The 17,013-nt window shown below is 43.7% G+C and overlaps 1 protein-coding gene across 2 annotated transcripts in view; it reads left to right on the plus strand.

The window, feature by feature from the left end:
- Positions 1–17,013, plus strand: part of mRpL16 (mitochondrial ribosomal protein L16) — a 50,240-nt gene that overhangs the window by 18,476 nt on the left and 14,751 nt on the right. Inside the window, exons 1-2 of one of the 2 annotated variants that reach the window (XM_080285994.1) lie at positions 3,243–3,343; positions 6,882–6,941. In XM_080285994.1, coding sequence (XP_080142120.1) covers positions 3,325–3,343; positions 6,882–6,941 — 79 coding nt within the window. In that variant the 5' untranslated portion in view covers positions 3,243–3,324. Of the gene's footprint in view, positions 1–3,242; positions 3,344–6,881; positions 6,942–17,013 lie in introns of those variants that run through there. The other variant, XM_080285993.1, reaches the window with a different exon arrangement.

Raw genomic sequence — 17,013 nt, forward strand, 5'->3', positions numbered from 1 at the left:
GAGGAGTGGCCTTGTTAGTGAGGCCAGAAACTCAGCAGTGTGTGATTGAATGGAAGGAGGTTTCATCGAGACTGATGTGGGTGAAAGCAAAATTTGGAAGTGAGTTGTGGGTATTTGTGAGTACATATGGGCCTGGTAGTGAAAGAGATGAAGGAGAGAGAGAGTCCTTCTAGAATGATGTTCGAGTGTCTGCCGAGTTATGGAGCAAATGTGAATATGGTAATGATGGGAGATTTGAATGCTAGAGTGGGATATGTAGCAGTTGAAGGTGTCATTGATGTGCATGGTGTGCCTGAAAGAAATGATAATGGTGAAAAAGTGAGTGAGTTGGACAAAAGAGAGAGAATGATAGCGTATCAGGAGAAGCTGAAAGATGAGTGGAACACAGTGAACGATAAGGAAAGTGGCAGTGTGGAGGAGGAATGGTAGTTGTTTAAGAGTGCTGTGGTGGGGTAGGCGGAAGAGGCGTGTGGTGTGAGATGAGTGGGTGGTGGTGTATGAAAGGGAGGTGAATGGTGGTGCAAAGAAATAAGTAAGGGTGTAGCTGAGAAGAGATGTTCATATGAAGTGTGGCTGCAGAGGATTGATGAGGTGCCATATGAGAGGTATAAGGAAAAGAGGAAAAGGACGAGGAGGGCTGTGCATGGTGCTAAATTGGATGATAGGTGGTTAGGCGGTTGACTGAGAATTTTCAGCAGAATAAGAAAATATTTTGGCAGGAGGTGAGGAGGGTGCAAAAGGGAGAGTCTAGGAGGGAAGAACAAGTAAAAGCAGAGGATGGAAGGATGTTAATTGAGAGGGATGCAGTAAGGAAGAGATGGGCAGAATATTTTAAAAGATTGTTAAATGTAGAGGAAGAAAGAGAGGCTGAGATTGTGGCAGATGGAAGAGAGCGAGGAATAAATGTATTGGGAGAGTTGAATGATTCTTTGAGCATGGTAGAGGAAGTGCAGGAGACAGTCAAAGAGATGAAAGCAAGGAAAGCTGCAGGTATGGATGGGTGTGCTGTGAATGTTTGAAAGATGGTGGAGCGACTATTGTTGAGTGGTTCGTAAGATTGCGAATGTGTTTTGTGATCGATGTGGTGCTGATTGACTGGGCAAGTGCATGTGTGGTTCCACTGTATAAAGGAAAGGGTGATAAGTATGAATGTACCAGTTTTAGGGGTATAAGTCTGTTGAGTGTTGTAGGTAAGGTGTATGGTAGAGTGTTGATTAAGTTAGGTAGGGAGGGTACAGAGGAAGTGATTGGTGATGAGCAGTGTGGTTTTAGGAGAGGGAGGGGATGTGTGGATCAGGTATTTGCTGTGAGACAAGTGTGTGAAAAGTATTTGGGTAAAGGTAAGGATGTGTTATGGGCATTCATGGATTTAGAGAATTGATAGGGAGGCTTTGTGGAATGTTTGAAGATTGTATGGACTAGGTAGTAGGTTGTTAAAAGGAGTAAAAAGTTTTTATGTAAATAGTAGAGCATGTGTAAGAGTGTGAAATACTGTGAGTATTTGGTTTCCTGTGAGAATGAAGCTGTGGCAGGGATGTGTGATGTCACTTGGTTGTTTGATCTTTATATGGATGGTGTTGTAAGGGAGGTTAATGCGTGAGTGTTAGGTAGAAGTTTGAGTCTTGGTGAATGCTGATGGTAGAGAGTGGAATCTGAGTCAGCTGCTGTTTGCAGATGATACTGCACTGATTTGGAGGAGGGATTGAGACAGATGGTTGAGGAGTTTGGAAGGGTGTGTGAAAGGAGGAAATTGAGAGTGAATGAGAATAAGAGTAAAGTGATGAAGAGTATGAGGTTGGCAGATTCTAAGAGGATGAATGTAGTTTTAAATGGTGAGTTGCTTGTGGAGTTAGAGTGTTTTAAGTCCATTATTTAGGGTCACATTTTGCAGTGGATAGAAGAACAGATGTAGAGGTGAAGTTTAGAATGAATGAAGTAAAAAAGGAGTTGAGAGAAATGAAAAAAGTGTTTATATGTTGTTTGCTTAGAATGAATGTAAAGAGAAGGCTGTATGAGGGAGTAGTTGTACCGACTACATTATATGGGGCTGAAACATGGAATATGGGAGTAGCATAGAGGAAGAGATTGAATGTTATGGAGATGATATGTCTGAGTAGTATGTGTGCAGTGGCACATATGGATTGAGTGAGAAATCATGAAGCGCAAAGGAGAACTGGAGTTAAGCGAGAGATGGCTGACCGAGTTGAGCAGAGAGTGTTGCTGAGGTTTGGTCATGTGGAGAGAATGGATGAAGAGCGATTGGTGAAAAAGATTACTGGATCTGATGTGAGAGGCATAAGTCTGAGAGGAAGACCACAAATAGGATTGATGGACAGTGTGAAGAGAATGTTAGATGTGAGAGGGATGTCTGTAGAACAGGGAAGAGTGGCTGCACATGATAGGGATAAATGGAGAGAAATTGTGAATGCATAAATGATGACATGGCCCCAGTGGGAAGTTCTTCCCCATCTGGTCTGATCTGCTGATCAGTTCAGGTGCAAGGAAGGGAATGGGTCCATATGTGGCAGGGGTAAACCATCTCTGCTGTCGGACTCTGCTGCAGATGTCGCTGGATTGCACTGCACAGTTGACCCTCATGCGATGTGGCACGGTGAGGAGCAATCCCCTCTCTCACTAGAGGCTAAGATACGAGTAAATGTGTGTGTGTGTGGATGAGTAATTTGGTGAGTGTGTCATTCTGTCTCAGCTACCCCCCTTCAGGGGAAAAAGTCTAGGTATATAGATAGAAGGTCAGATACTTTCTCCCTCGTATTGTGTCAGGTCACCTATGGTATAATGCAGCACAGTATTTTGGTATTGGCAAGTCATCGCATACAAAATTTCAGTACACTTTAACACATGCTAGTATGGCAAAAGAGTGTTTTGGTCATGGCCTTTCAAGCTGGAATCATTTTTTCACCCATCAGCCCACTGAAGTCATACACATGTATGTGTGTGTGTTCTGGCCAGTAACCTTTCTAATGCTCTCTTCTCTCTCTCTCTCTCTCTCTCTCTCTCTTTCTCTATCCTCTTTTCACCCATCAGCCCACCTAAGGCACACACGTATGTATGTGTGTTCCGGCCAGTAACCTTTCTAATGCTCTCTCTCTTTCTTTCTCTATCCTCTTTTCACCCATCAGCCCACCTAAGGCACACACGTATGTGTGTGTGTTCTGGCCGTACACCTTTCTAATGCTCTCTCTCTCTCTCTTTAGTGCATGCATGTACTGTACACTGGTAATTTTCTGGTTGGAGGAAGTGTTGCAGGAACCAGTCCTTCATTATGTGCTTTGAATCAAAGCAGTGTCCTACAACTTAGATGTTATGGACTACAGTAGCCTAGGTGAGGAACTTTTGGGACCCCCAAATGGTTAGTAAGGGACTGGCTGTTACTGTTTTTATATAGGGACCAGTATACATTTCTTGGGCATCTGCCAACCATCATGCAGTACTTTACTACACTGTATATGTTTTTACATCCATTGTGACCTACCGTATACCATAGTTGTTAGGTTTTGTTATTGGTGATAGATGTTGTTAAGCAATGGAATACTAAATTACTGACTTGTAGAATGTGATATCAGTTTCAGGTTGAGGCATGGAAGAGTTTGAGGATCTCACTCCTGTTATATCAGTCTTAAACTAGCATCCACATGACCCATCATTATATTGTAAAACAACAACAAGGCGGTGATCAAAGATGTTACTTTAATAATTTTGAAGGCTATATCATACAACAGAAGTTGTGTTTCCAGCAATATGAGGTGCTCCGAGGCAGAGGGGTGGCCGTGCATTTTGCTTATTTGCTTTGACATCTAATTACCAAACTCTAATATACTTTAAACATGTCATGTTTACCACCATTTTAATCATCTTGGCTAGAACTTTCAAGTTAAACAATAAAATGCATATAAGTAAAAGTTTACCATTGTATAATTAGCCATGTCAAAGTTTAACAATTATCTATCTATCTATAGCCCGACGCCCAAATCCCGCAAAGGGTGGCCGCAGACAAAACGCCTCCAAGTCGCTCTGTCACCCACCATTTGACTACCCTCCCCCCAACTCACCCCCCCCTCCCTCATATACCTCTCAACTCCATCCCTTCACCTCATCCTTGGTCTACCCCTCCCCCTCCCTCCCTCCACCTCACCTTCATACACCCTCTTAGTCAATCTTTCATTCTCCATTCTCTTCACATGTCCAAACCACCTCAGTGTATTTCTCCTAATCATCTCAACCACATCCACATCCACCCCACAACATTCCTTCACTTCTTTATTCGTCAACCTGTTCCTCCACGTCACTCCCAATGCTCCTCTTAGATGACTTATTTCCACTGCTCTCACTCTTGACTTGTTCCCTTCTTGCAAGGTCCGCGCCTCGCTTTCATACGTCAGGGTAGGGATCACAATACTATCATGCAGTGACTTCTTAACTTCCATACTCACCTCCCTATTTCTCATCACTGCTTTCAGTGTACCAATAACCTTCCTTCCCTGCTGTACCCTTTCACGCACTTCATCCCCCAAAGTTCCATCCTTACTCATCACATTACCCAAGTACTTGAATGCACTCACATTCTCCATATCCTCACCATCCAACCTCACTGCACACTCTGTGACTTCATTCCTCTCAAACACCATAACTTTACTTTTGTTTACATTAACTTTCAGATTCCTCCTCCTACACACTGACCCAAATTCATTCACCAAACCTTGCAACTCCCATTCATCTTTACTCAACAAGACTGTATCATCAGCAAACAGCAACACTGGAAGCTTCCAAATCTCACCCTCATTCATTAGAGCCACCCCCACATCCACTGCCTTACAACTAATTACCGAAAATAAGCAAAATCAACCATCGCCCCTCTGGCTCGGAGCGCCTCATATGTTTTCAAAAGAATCAGCCATCAAAGTAGAGTTTGCAACCCCAACTTTGTCTTACTCTAGTTGTAAGTGCATCAGCCAGAGGTACCTTTGAATCCTTTGGGGTCATAGTTACCTGACAAGTTGAGTGCAGCCATAATAGTAAACAAACTCATTTAGTAATAATATACCTATGAGACTCTTTTTGTCAAAAAGTATGTTTTGGTGGAAGAAGAATAAAACAAAGGGGAAGCGGCTGTAAGCTGAAAACAGTATGCTGGCAGGGACAGGCAATTCTTGCATGGTCTACTTGATGTCTCAATCCAGAAGAACCACTCCATCAACGCTTGATATTAAAGTAACGATACTTTGGGAAGCATAACAAAAAGCATGTACTGTATGTATAGAGGCAGCAGCAGGTGTTGATTTGGTAGCAGACATTTGTAGCCCGCAAAAAATATTTAGTGTCATCGTATTTACTGCACATTAATACAGTACAGTAATATGTTATTATTTGTGTAGCTGATGTATGAACTTGGTGGGAAAAATAGTAAAATAGCTTGTCATCATGTGCTTCTGTGGTATTGTTGTACTGGAAGAAGAATGATATGTTGGTCACCTCATGTAGAAACATCATAGGGGAAGTATCACGTAAACAATACAGTCCTGATGGAGGAGCTTTGTAAGTTAATGCTTTAAAGGACTCGTTTTCCATACACAGCTGTTCATGGGGCACAAGTCATAAATTTTGGATAATTAGACAAGTAGTGCTTTAATCAGTTTCTATATATTTTCATGTAATACAAAATTTTATTTTGAACATGTTGTAATGTGCAGTACAATAGTAAATAAAATGGGCATAAATGGAAGGCATTGGAGATATCCTATTATTCTAAGTACAATAAGTGTGAAAGTAAAAAAATCATCAATGACTCTCCAGATTTGTTTTTCTGTTGTTTGCTCTTCAGTATTTGATATTGTAACTAACTGGAACTCATTGCAGTGCTTCCTTTCACTTAGCTTCCAGTATCACATAAGACTTTATCAGGCTTGGGTGGTTGACCATAGAACCAGCATTGGGAGAAGAATATTGAATTTGTATTCTCCGTATATCGTGGAGGCTAGAAGAGCAGTACAGACCTGGAGCCACAGTATTGTATTAACATCTACCTAAAAATTGTCCAGATGCCTACGGTGTCGATCTTGTACCTAGCCAGGGCTCAGTAGAAATAGACAGACTTGGATGGCTGTGTGGAGTGTAGGGGTGTTGTTGTCATTGTTGTTGTTGATCAGCCCCAGTCTGTTTGGTAGAGCAGACCATCAAATCCTAGCAAGCAGCCACCCCTGCAGGGCCGTCCCATGCAGGGAACTGATGTGTAGGGGTGTAAATGCAGTATATGAAAGGAATAGAAGTAAAGGTTTTAAGGAAGGAAAGTACAGTTGGTTCCACTCGCACATGACCCACCCAGTACAGGAAATGTTGTCTCGCCATTCAGTAGGCATTACAGTACTTAAACCATCTTAAACTTCCTCTCTCTCATCCTCAGTAGCGGATTATGAATTTTCCTGAGTATAGTATGTAGTCACGGTTAATGAGTTTGCACTTCAAAATGAGACAACATTGACAGTATTAGATTGGCCATGTAGGAGCTAAAAAGACTGTACACTGTATTGGCATTGTGTTGTTGTAGTAGTAGGTGTTCCCTATGCAGTCTGGCCAAACAGCAACAACAACAACAACAACAACACAATGTGGACAAGTACCACATTGTGTTGTTGCTGTTGCTGTGCAGCCCCAGTCTGTCTGACTAAGGAGACCCATCAACTGCAGGCAAGCAGTTGCCCCTGCAGGGTTATCCCATGCAGTGAACTGATGTTATTTGTATATCTGCCTTGTTTTTCTTAAACTTTGCCATGACGCACGAAGATCATTGGTGGTATTACGTAACAGTATGCTCTTTCAATCCCCAACTCTGCTTTGTTATTTACATTTCTGATTTATTATTTCAGCACCATTGTGGACACAGACTGCAGGCTACAAGAACTTCCCTGCTCCTCCAAACTATGATGGTAAGAATAAAGTCCAAATTGAGGCCCAGGTTTGGCCACTAAATAATACCAGACAGGATCTTCATCCCATAAACTGTTGTACAGGTACTCTTTGGTGGTGGGGGAACAAACAGCCTAGGTGGCTGCCATGATCTTCCAGAAAAGGGACCAGTCACTCTTCCCTTTGCCAGGCAAAAGCAACAGGGCATTTACAGTGCGCAGTGTTCTTACTGTTACCCTGGGCTTTAAGGTCAGCGATCCTAACCTGATGCTGGAAATAGCAACTGTAACTCAAACCCTTTATGGCAAAGGTACTATCATGGCTTGATAGTTATTGAGCCATGAACATGGATGTTGGGCTTTCCTAGCCGTCATTACTAATCGGACAATAAAACTGGCCTGGGCCCAACAAAAGCTGTTCAGATTCCTTTGTGATAGATGAAGTAAAAAACTTTTTCAATATGAAGTACACTGAGAAGAATTATCAGATAAAAATTAACATTTTATATGCAGTACTGAGGTGCAGTTTTAACTTGCATAGAAATTTTCGAGTCTGTTTTTGTGGATAATGCTTCAAAATTTACCGGCTTCTCCAAGGAGAATAACTGCAGTGATCCCTCCATAGTCACTGGAGATGCATAACAGACACTCCCACAAATTGTGAAATATGCATATTATTGATGCCTCACAAAAACAGCCCGTGTAGTCTTAATTTAAATTTGTGATTGCGTAAAAATTCTTTGCAGTGCCCCAAAGCATCATCAGGCATAGAAATCTATTAATTTAAAGTGTACAGTACAATAAAACTCTCATTTATCCAGCAGAATTCAGCCAGTCCCTAGGCCGGTTAAAACAAAACGCAAGATATTGCATAGTACCTCCTATCGGCACAATATTTGACGTCGAGTTGGATAATGCATTACTGTCCATCTCGAACCTCTATCCTTAAAACTTTCCCTCGAGTAAAAGCATAAAATACAATAAAATAATGATAGAGTTCAATAATAATACAGCACCGGTTGACTGCTATTTACGAGCCAGTTGATACACCTGAAAGCCGGGTGTTTGCATATCAGAAATCTGTACTGTCTGAGAAAATTCCTGAATAGACGGTGCCTCTTAACATTGGCCCAGGCTTGTGTTGATTATTGTAATTCACTGTGGATTGGTCTTCCAAATAATATACTAACAAAAGTTCAGTCTTTGTTGAACAGGGCAGCACGGCTTATCTTTGGTCTCTCCTCAAGAACCTCGACTACCCCATTCCTGATTGAGTTGCACTGGGTACCAGTAAAGGCTAGAATTGAATTTAAACTGTATCTTATTACATTCAGTGTTCTTAATTTTGGTGAACCGAAGTACTTTGCTGAATTGTTAAAACTCCCATTGGCATGCCCAGGTGTGATGTTACACAGTGAAGATGACTCCTTGTGTCTTAACAAGCCTGGAGCCATTCACCAGTCATCTTTCTTTGCTTGTTCTCGTGTGTATAGAGCCCCAAGATTAGATACCAGATTGCCATTGTCCATAAGACAACTCTCTTCAGTTGAATCCTTTAAGAGACAGCTGAAAGCCTTTCATTTTTCAAAATGCTATGACCTGGAGAGAGGTACTATGACAGATGATTATAGGGTTTAATTATTGTCACTTTCATATATATATATATATGATGTAGCTTGTATTATATATGAGAGATGTCACAATTCTTGTAAAGATAATGTACGTGTGTTGAGCACTAGTGAATTCCCAAAGGAAGAGCTGGCGCTTTTGAAAAACAAAAGACCAGATTATTATTATTATTGCATAGAAGCACCGGTTACGTCCCATTTCAGTGCCAGATATTGCATATTTTCACTGGATGTTGCATTCATATAGCCGAGGAATGAGCGCTGGATATGCATTGGGCCGGATATTGCGACGACGGATAATTGAGACTTGACAGTACAGTAGGTACCAACAGTACGCAAGTTCAGAGTACGCGATCCTCATTGTACGCAAGGACCTATTTTTTTTTTAGTTTTAGTTATTTTTTAATAGGACGCAAATTAACCTCATTGTAAGAGAGATGGGCAGCGAAGAGTGGCCCAGATCTGGGGTTACCCCGAGTATGTGACATTGCCACCCTAAGAAGCAAAAAACTGTTGCCTGCACTCCGCCCACCTTGTGACATCGATGATGCGCACTCATCACGTGATGCCCAAATGCACCGCTTGGAGGGTGGTGAGAGAGGCCCAGCAAAGGAAACACGCGCACACAAAGGGTATACAGTACTCGTTGTTCCAGCAACATTCTCGTCTACTCTGAGGATATTGTTTTTGAGCCAGGATGTCTGCCCCCTCCTCAAGAAGGAAGAAGTGCATCACCCATGCCATGAAGATGGAAGTCATTCAGAAGAAAGAGAGTGGGAAGGGTAACACTGCTATTGGGAAGGAACTCGGCTTGGCGGAATCGACGGTGCAAACAATATGGGCAAACAGGGAGGCCATAAAGAAGACTGTTAAGACGTATGGGACGGCGGCACTGAACGGGAGAAGCAGGCTAACCAACCGGGCAATAATTGTCATGGAGCGGTACCTGCCAACCTACAGTATATCCTGAGGAAGAAGGAAGAAGTTCCACTGAACGGGCATTACATCAAGGACCAGGCCAAGATTTTCTATAAAGCTGCATCTGTGAAGCTTGGTGTCAAGAAACCCTTCAAAGCCTCCATGGGATGGTTATGCCGGTTCGTGAAGAGGAAGGAGCTACGTCACATTCGCCACACCAGCGAACATGCCTCTGCAGATGATATGGCAGCTGGGGACAATCCTACCATCCTGAAGGGAATAATCGACGAGGGTGGCTACAGTAGGCACCAAATTTACAACATAGATGAAATGGCCCTATACTACAAGGCGATGCCGAAGTCTACTTATATCAGTAAGCAGCAGTGCCAGGCCCGGGGGAGAAAAATGGACAAGAGCAGGATAACGGTCATGTTCACCATGAACTTATCAGGCTCACACAAGATGCGGCCTGTTGTGGTTCATACCGGACCACACCCCAGATGTTACAAGAATCTTCGCTGCATGGATGATAGCGGGGCCTACTGGTACAGCAACTCCAATGGCTGGATGACGAGCAACATGATTTCTGAGTGACTTTTGCAGTACTTCATCCCTAATGCCATGGCTAAATCCCAGGAACTTAGCATCCCCCTCAAGGTGCTCCTCATCCTTGACAATGCCCCAAGTCATCCAACCTGGCTAACAGACCTCAGCAAGGAGTGCAAGATTGTTTTTTTTGCCACCCAGAATGACCTCTCTCATCCAACCGCTAGACCAGGAGTTAATTGCAACAGTAAAGCAGCTCTACCACCAACGCCTCTACAATCATCTCCGCAGCAAGACCGATAACTATGAGGAGCTGCAGGCAATTCTTGACTTGGACACAGCTGGAAGTGATGTCATGGACGTCGAGGATGGTTTGGACTCACCAGCCACTTCACCCGCTTCACCTGCTCCACGCACAGCACCCGCACCACCAACATCGAGTCCTGATAAGACTGTTATGGGTTTTTGGCAGTCATTCAACCTCAAGGATGCCATCACATTCCTGTTGTCCTCTTGGGCAGATATAACTGCAGAAACAATTAACCATGCTTGGTGCCTCCTTGTACTGCACCTGTGTGAAATCACACCAGGAAGCAACTTTCAGTCCCTGGCTGCTGCCGAGGCAGCCACTCTCACAACTGCACAAGCTGTGCCCGGGTTTCAGGCTGTCATGCTGGAGGAGATCAGGGGCTTACATTCAGCAGCAGTGGAGCAGGAACCCCAGGAAGTCGTGCAGCGAGTGGAAGAGGCTGACACAGAGCAGGAGCTCGCAGCAGAAAAGCCAGCAACACCAGTGATGGAGAGTGAAGATTTGTCCATGATAGAGATCAGCCAGGTACTGTGTGCCCTTGAGAAATTCAAGGAAGAATTCAAGGACATCGAACGCTTTCAGTTGTGAGTGGTGGAGGTTATGACTTCACTGGACAGAACCTTCTGCTACTACACAGACAAGCACAACCAGGAAGTAAACAGACAGAAGCAAACCCTCATCACCCGTTTCCTTCGGCTTGAAGAAAGCGAGGAATTACTCCCTTCAACATCAGAAGAGCCATATCCTGAGGAGGATCAAGAGGATGATGTGATGTCTGAGGTGTCAGAAATAGACTTTGAAGGGTTCATGAACCAAGTGTGTGCATTAGATAGTGAAAGTGTCGAAAGTGCTGGTGACGAGAGTGGTGAGGAAGGTGATATGTCGGGTGGTGTGGTGGGTGATGCAAGAGATGCACACTAGGTGCCTCATCCTGCCTCGGATCCTCTTGTTACCTCCATCAAGCCTGTTGTCCTCTTGGGTTGTGAGCAGCCATATTCTTGTTGGTATAGTTAAACCACATCCTTGTTGATTTAATAAAGCCTTAATCTTGTTAGTTTACTTTATCTTAGGTAATATGTCTTAGATAGTTTCCCTGTACAGTACAATACTTAGGTCTGAAAGGAGTCTCAAGGGTTGCCCATGAAGGGGGGTGCCGCCCATACGTAATTTTTACCATAAGTGTATTTATTCTGAGTACGCAAATTCCTAGTACGCGCCATCCTTTTCCGCCCATATACAGTCCATCGTCGTAAATCGCGACAATTTGGGTCTGGACCACTCCCGTGTTAGGTAGAATACTGCCACCGTATTCCCTGCGTGTCGTAAAAGGCAACTAAAAGGGGCGGGGTGAGGGGACTAGGGACCCCCTCCTCTGTTTTGTAGTTCCTAAAAAGAGACAGGCCAGAGAAAGGGATGGGGGATGGAGTTATCCCCGTACTCTGAAGATTGGGTCTATGAATGTGCGTGGATGTAGTACGATTGAGGCTAAAAGGGAGGAGATTGGGAGAATGTCTCTGAGAAGAAAGTTGGATGTGTTAGCTTTGAGTGAAACGAAGATGAAAGGGAAGGGGGAATCAGTGTTTGGAAGTGTGAATGGAAGATTGTCAGGTGTTGATAGAGGAAGGGCAAGAGAAGGTGTGGCCTTGTTAGTTAGTCCGGAAGTACTGTACAGCAATGTGTGGTTGAATGGAAGGAGGTGTCATCGAGACTGATGTGGGTGAAAGCGAAATTTGAACGTGAGTTGTGGGTGTTTGTGAGTGCATATGGGCCTGGTAGTGGAAGGGATGAAGAGAGGGAGTCTTTCTGGAATGATGTTGATGAGTGTCTGCAGAGTTTTGGAGTGAATGTGAATGTGGTAATGATGGGAGATCTGAATGCTAGAGTGGGAAATGTAGCAGTTGAAGGTGTAGTTGGTATGCATGATGTGCCTGGAAGAAATGAAAATGGGGAACGAATGATAGCGATGTGTGTTGAGCGAGAGATGGTGATTGGGAATACGGTGTTTGAGAAGAAAGATATTTATAAGTATACATGGGTGAGACAGGAGGGTGGAAGGGTTGTTGATAGAGCTTTGATGGACTATGTGGTTGTGTCTAGGAATGTAATAGGAAGATTGTTGGATGTGAGAGATCTGAGAGGGGAGGGTGCAGGTATGTCTGACCACTACCTGGTGGAGGGAAAGTTAAGAGTAGGTAAGAGATGGGTGAGAGCTAGGAGGGTTAGGTGTGGCAGGGAAGTTTTGAAAGTGAGTGAGTTGGATAAAAGAGAGAAAAAGATAGAGTATCAGGAGAAATTGAAAGATGAGTGGAACGCAGTGAAAGATCGGAAAAATGGCAGCGTGGAGGAGGAATGGCAGTTGTTTAAGAGTGCTGTGGTGGGGCATGCAGAAGAGGTGTGTGGTGTGAGACGTGTGGGTGGTGGTGTAAGAAAAGGAAGTGAATGGTGGTGCGAGGAAGTAAGTATGGCTGTGGCTGAGAAGAGACGTGCATATGAAGTGTGGGTGCAGAGGAAGGATGAGATGTCATATGAAAGGTATAAGGAAAAGAGGAATAGAGCGAGAAGGGCTGTGCGTGATGCTAAAGTGGCAGCAGATGAGAGGTGGGGTAGGCAGCTGACAGAGAATTTTCAACAGAATAAGAAAATGTTTTGGAAGGAGGTGAAAAGGGTGCAAAAGGGAGAGTCTGGGAAGGAAGAACGAGTAAAAGTAGAGGATGGAAGGATGTTAATTGAGATGGATGCAGTAAGGAAGAGATGGGCAGAGTATTTTGAAAGATTGTTAAATGTAGAGGAGGAAAGGGTGGCTGAAATTGTGGCAGATGGAAGGGTGCAAGGAATAAATGTGTTGGGAGAGTTGAATGATTCTTTGATCACGAAGGAGGAAGTGGAGAAGGCAATAAAGGAGATGAAAACAGGGAAAGCTGCAGGTATGGATGGGTGTTCTATGGAATGCCTGAAGGGTGGTGGAGTGACTATTGTTGACTGGTTAGTAAGATTGTTGAATATGTGCTTTGAGAAAGGTATGGTGCCAATTGACTGGGCAAGTGCTTGTGTAGTCCGGTTGTATAAAGGCAAGGGTGATAAGTATGAATGTACTAGCTTTAGGGGTATAAGTCTGTTGAGTGTTGTAGGTAAGGTGTATGGTAGAGTGTTAATTATGAGAGTTAGAGAGGGTACAGAGAGAGTGATTGGTGATGAGCAGTGTGGCTTTAGGAGAGGGAGGGGATGCGTTGATCAGGTGTTTGCTGTGAGACAAGTGTGTGAAAAGTATTTAGCAAAAGGCAAGGATGTGTTTTGGGCATTTATGGATTTAGAGAAAGCGTATGATAGAATTGATAGGGAGGCTTTGTGGACTGTTTTAAGATTGTATGGACTTGATGGTAGGTTACTAAAAGGGGTGAAAAGTTTTTATGTAAATAGTAGAGCGTGTGTAAGAGTGGGAAATGCTGTGAGTGATTGGTTTCCCGTGAGAGTGGGGCTGCGACAGGGATGTGTGATGTCGCCTTGGTTGTTTAATATTTACATGGATGGTGTTGTAAGGGAGGTGAATGCAAGAGTTTTAGGTGGTCTGAGTCTGATAAATGTTGATGGTGGAGAGTGGAATCTGAAGCAGCTGCTGTTTGCAGATGATACTGCACTGGTGACTGATTCAGAGGAGAGATTGAGACAGTTGGTAGAGGAGCTTGGAAGGGTGTGTGAAAGGAGGAAATTGAAAGTAAATGAGAATAAGAGTAAAGTGATGAAGTGTACGACGTTGATAGATGGTAGGGGGATGAATATAGTTTTGAATGGTGAGTTGCTTGAGGAGGTAGATTGTTTTAAATATCTAGGGTCACCTGTTGCTGTGGATGGAAGAATAGATGCAGAAGTGAAGTTTAGAATAAATGAAGTAGGAAAGGTGCTGGGAGGAATGAAAACAGTGTTTAAATGTCGTTCACTTAGAATGGATGTAAAGAGAAGGCTGTATGAGGGTGTTGTAGTACCGACTGCATTATATGGGGCTGAAACATGGAATATGGGTGTAGCAGAGAGGAAAAGTTTGAATGTAATGGAGATGAGGTGTCTGAGGAGTACGTGTGGAGTGACGCGTATGGATCGGGTGCAAAATGATGAAGTGCGAAGGAGAACTGGAGTTGTTCGGGAGATGGCTGGTAGAGTTGAGCAGAGGGTGTTGCGATGGTTTGGGCATATGGAGAGAATGGATAATGAGCGATTGGTGAAAAAGATAACTAGATCTGATGTGAGAGGTGTAAGGCTGAGAGGAAGACCACGAATAGGATGGATGGACAGTGTGAAGAGAGCGCTGGATGCGAGAGGGATGTCTGTTGAGCAAGGAAGAGTGGCTGTGCGTGACAGAAATAAATGGAGAGAAATTGTGAATGAATAAGTGATGACACAGCCCTGAGGGGATATTCTCCCGCATTTGGTCTGATCAGCTAGTCAGGTCAGGTGTGGGTAAGGGGATGAGTCTGTTATGATGTGGCAGGGGTAAACCAGTTCTGCTGTCGGGCCCTGCTGTGGATGTCACTGATTGCATTGCGCAGTTGACCCTTATGCGGTGTGGTGCAGTGAGGATCTGTCCGTTCTCCCCTTTGGGGCTAAGATGCGAATGAATGTGTTTGAATGGATGAGTAAATGGGGAGTGTGTTGTCCTGTCTCAGCTACCTCCCTTTCCTTGGGGGAAGCAGCCTAGGTATATAGATAGATATAGAAACTCTTATGTGAAAAATTAATTTGGGTCTGGACTTTGGCCAACTCGCCCCCACAGCACCCTACCTACTGTACACCTATGTAGGCACCATCAAACACAATCATACAAATTTAGGAATATTCAGTGCATGTATTAAGGGATCTCACCTTAATCATATGATGAAATTGCTTAAGTGAATGGAGTGGGGTGGGGTTGGGAAGAACTTAGAACCTCTCAGCACTTGTTCTTCCCAAACTCTTTCACCAGCTTTGAAAACTTCTCTCCCCTCTCAACATGACAAATGAGCTCCAAACGTTGACTGTACGACAACTGCGGCAGCTTCTTGTCGCCATACTGCTTAGAGCGCTTCACTGGGGGGTCGGGAGGGGCCATGGCAGGTAGGAGGCGGGGGGAAGTTCCACAAAAAAGGCAGGTATCTCTCGTACTCCACGGCGACAGTTTGAAGTGTGGGGACTGGCAGGACAAGAACAACAACAACATGGCGGCATTAGTATGTGCATATGCCACCAGGGACGCGCGGTGATTGGTTGTTGGGTCGTGATTTTCTGTTTGAATGCTGCGGTTTACGGTTCTCCTCAGAAAAGGCCCACTTGGGTGCCTAGATCCACGATTTTCGTGACTTAACAGTGATTTAAGGTTGCCGGCAGTCTGACGGCCACCTAGCCGTGATTTACGAATCCGTGATTTATGAACACGCAATTTACGAGGATTGAGTGTATTCGCGTACTGTGGGTACCTGCTGTACTATTTTCAAATAGTTTATTGACACAGGTTGATAAGTACTGTTATCCCAAAATACATCTTCAGGTACTGTAGTTTATTTTGATATGATGTATTAACCTGAAAATATTCAAAGCTGAAAATAGGGAAGCTACAAATAAGGAGGGGTCACACCAAGCCCAACTACCCAGGTAGAACAAGAATCGTAACTTAGGCAACAGGACTGCTGAACTGAGAATAAAATATTTGAAGGAACTCTTCAGCAAGGCACTAAGATGGGAAAACCCACCTCCTGCGGTGTGGTAGGTGATATCCACTCCATAAGACAACCTCCCAGGCAACTGTCTTTTGTTTACATCTTCATCCTAGTGAGCAACTTGATGCAGTCACAATGCTAGTTTGGATGCATTTCCTTTTTATGCTTGAACTGTCTGAATTCCTCACAGACCTCATTTTGGGGGATGAGTTTTTATTTTGATGTTTGTTAGCTTTCTTCTAGTGACCCCCTTCATACTCGCACTTGCCGTGTTCTCCAGCCTTAGCTGATGCTCAGGGTTTTTGAATGATGTATAAGGTTCTGTTCCTCACAGCTTCGGCCTACGGAGATGGAGTCTGAGAGCTGCATGCTATGACTAAAGCAGAGTCTTACTAAGAGTGCCAGTGAACTTACTTTGGCTACTAATTTCTTTCCCGTAGGGTTTATCTAAAAGAAATAAGTAGCCTCTTTTAGGTCTAAATCCATGAAGATTCCAAGTTTTTTTTGTCTTATTCAGGTCATTGCATGTTGTGCCCAATCAAAGCACTTTATAATTATTGTACATTTTTTAGATAAATTATAAAGATAACAGTGTTATATAGTGTATGGATGTGGCCAGATTCCAAATCTTCTTCCGTGGCTTAGATCTCTAAGCTCTTATGTTTGGCATTTGTATTACAGTACTTGACCCAGATTCTGTCCCAAGGGTACATGATATATGAAAAGTTGCATCCTCAGTCTTCTTTTTCAGCAATTTTGATGCAGAAGGTTTAGCTGCTCAGAGTTGTTGGGCCTCCTCAAATATGTTTAATTTTATTGGCAACCCGGAATGGCAGCTTGTACTTGCGTAGCAGCTAGTTCAGTCCATTCATAGTACAGGTACAATACTGTACCAATTTTTCTGCATCGGATGGTCTGCCACCTCTTTCCATCCAGGAAAAATTATGAGAGGGCACTTGAAATTCCCATGCCCAGCAGACTACTGTAGTTTACCAGGTGGACACAGA

This window comes from Coenobita brevimanus, chromosome 110 (assembly GCF_032717465.1).
Source record: "Coenobita brevimanus isolate Jiangsu-jjx chromosome 110, ASM3271746v2, whole genome shotgun sequence".
Taxonomy (NCBI): Eukaryota; Metazoa; Arthropoda; class Malacostraca; order Decapoda; family Coenobitidae; genus Coenobita; species Coenobita brevimanus.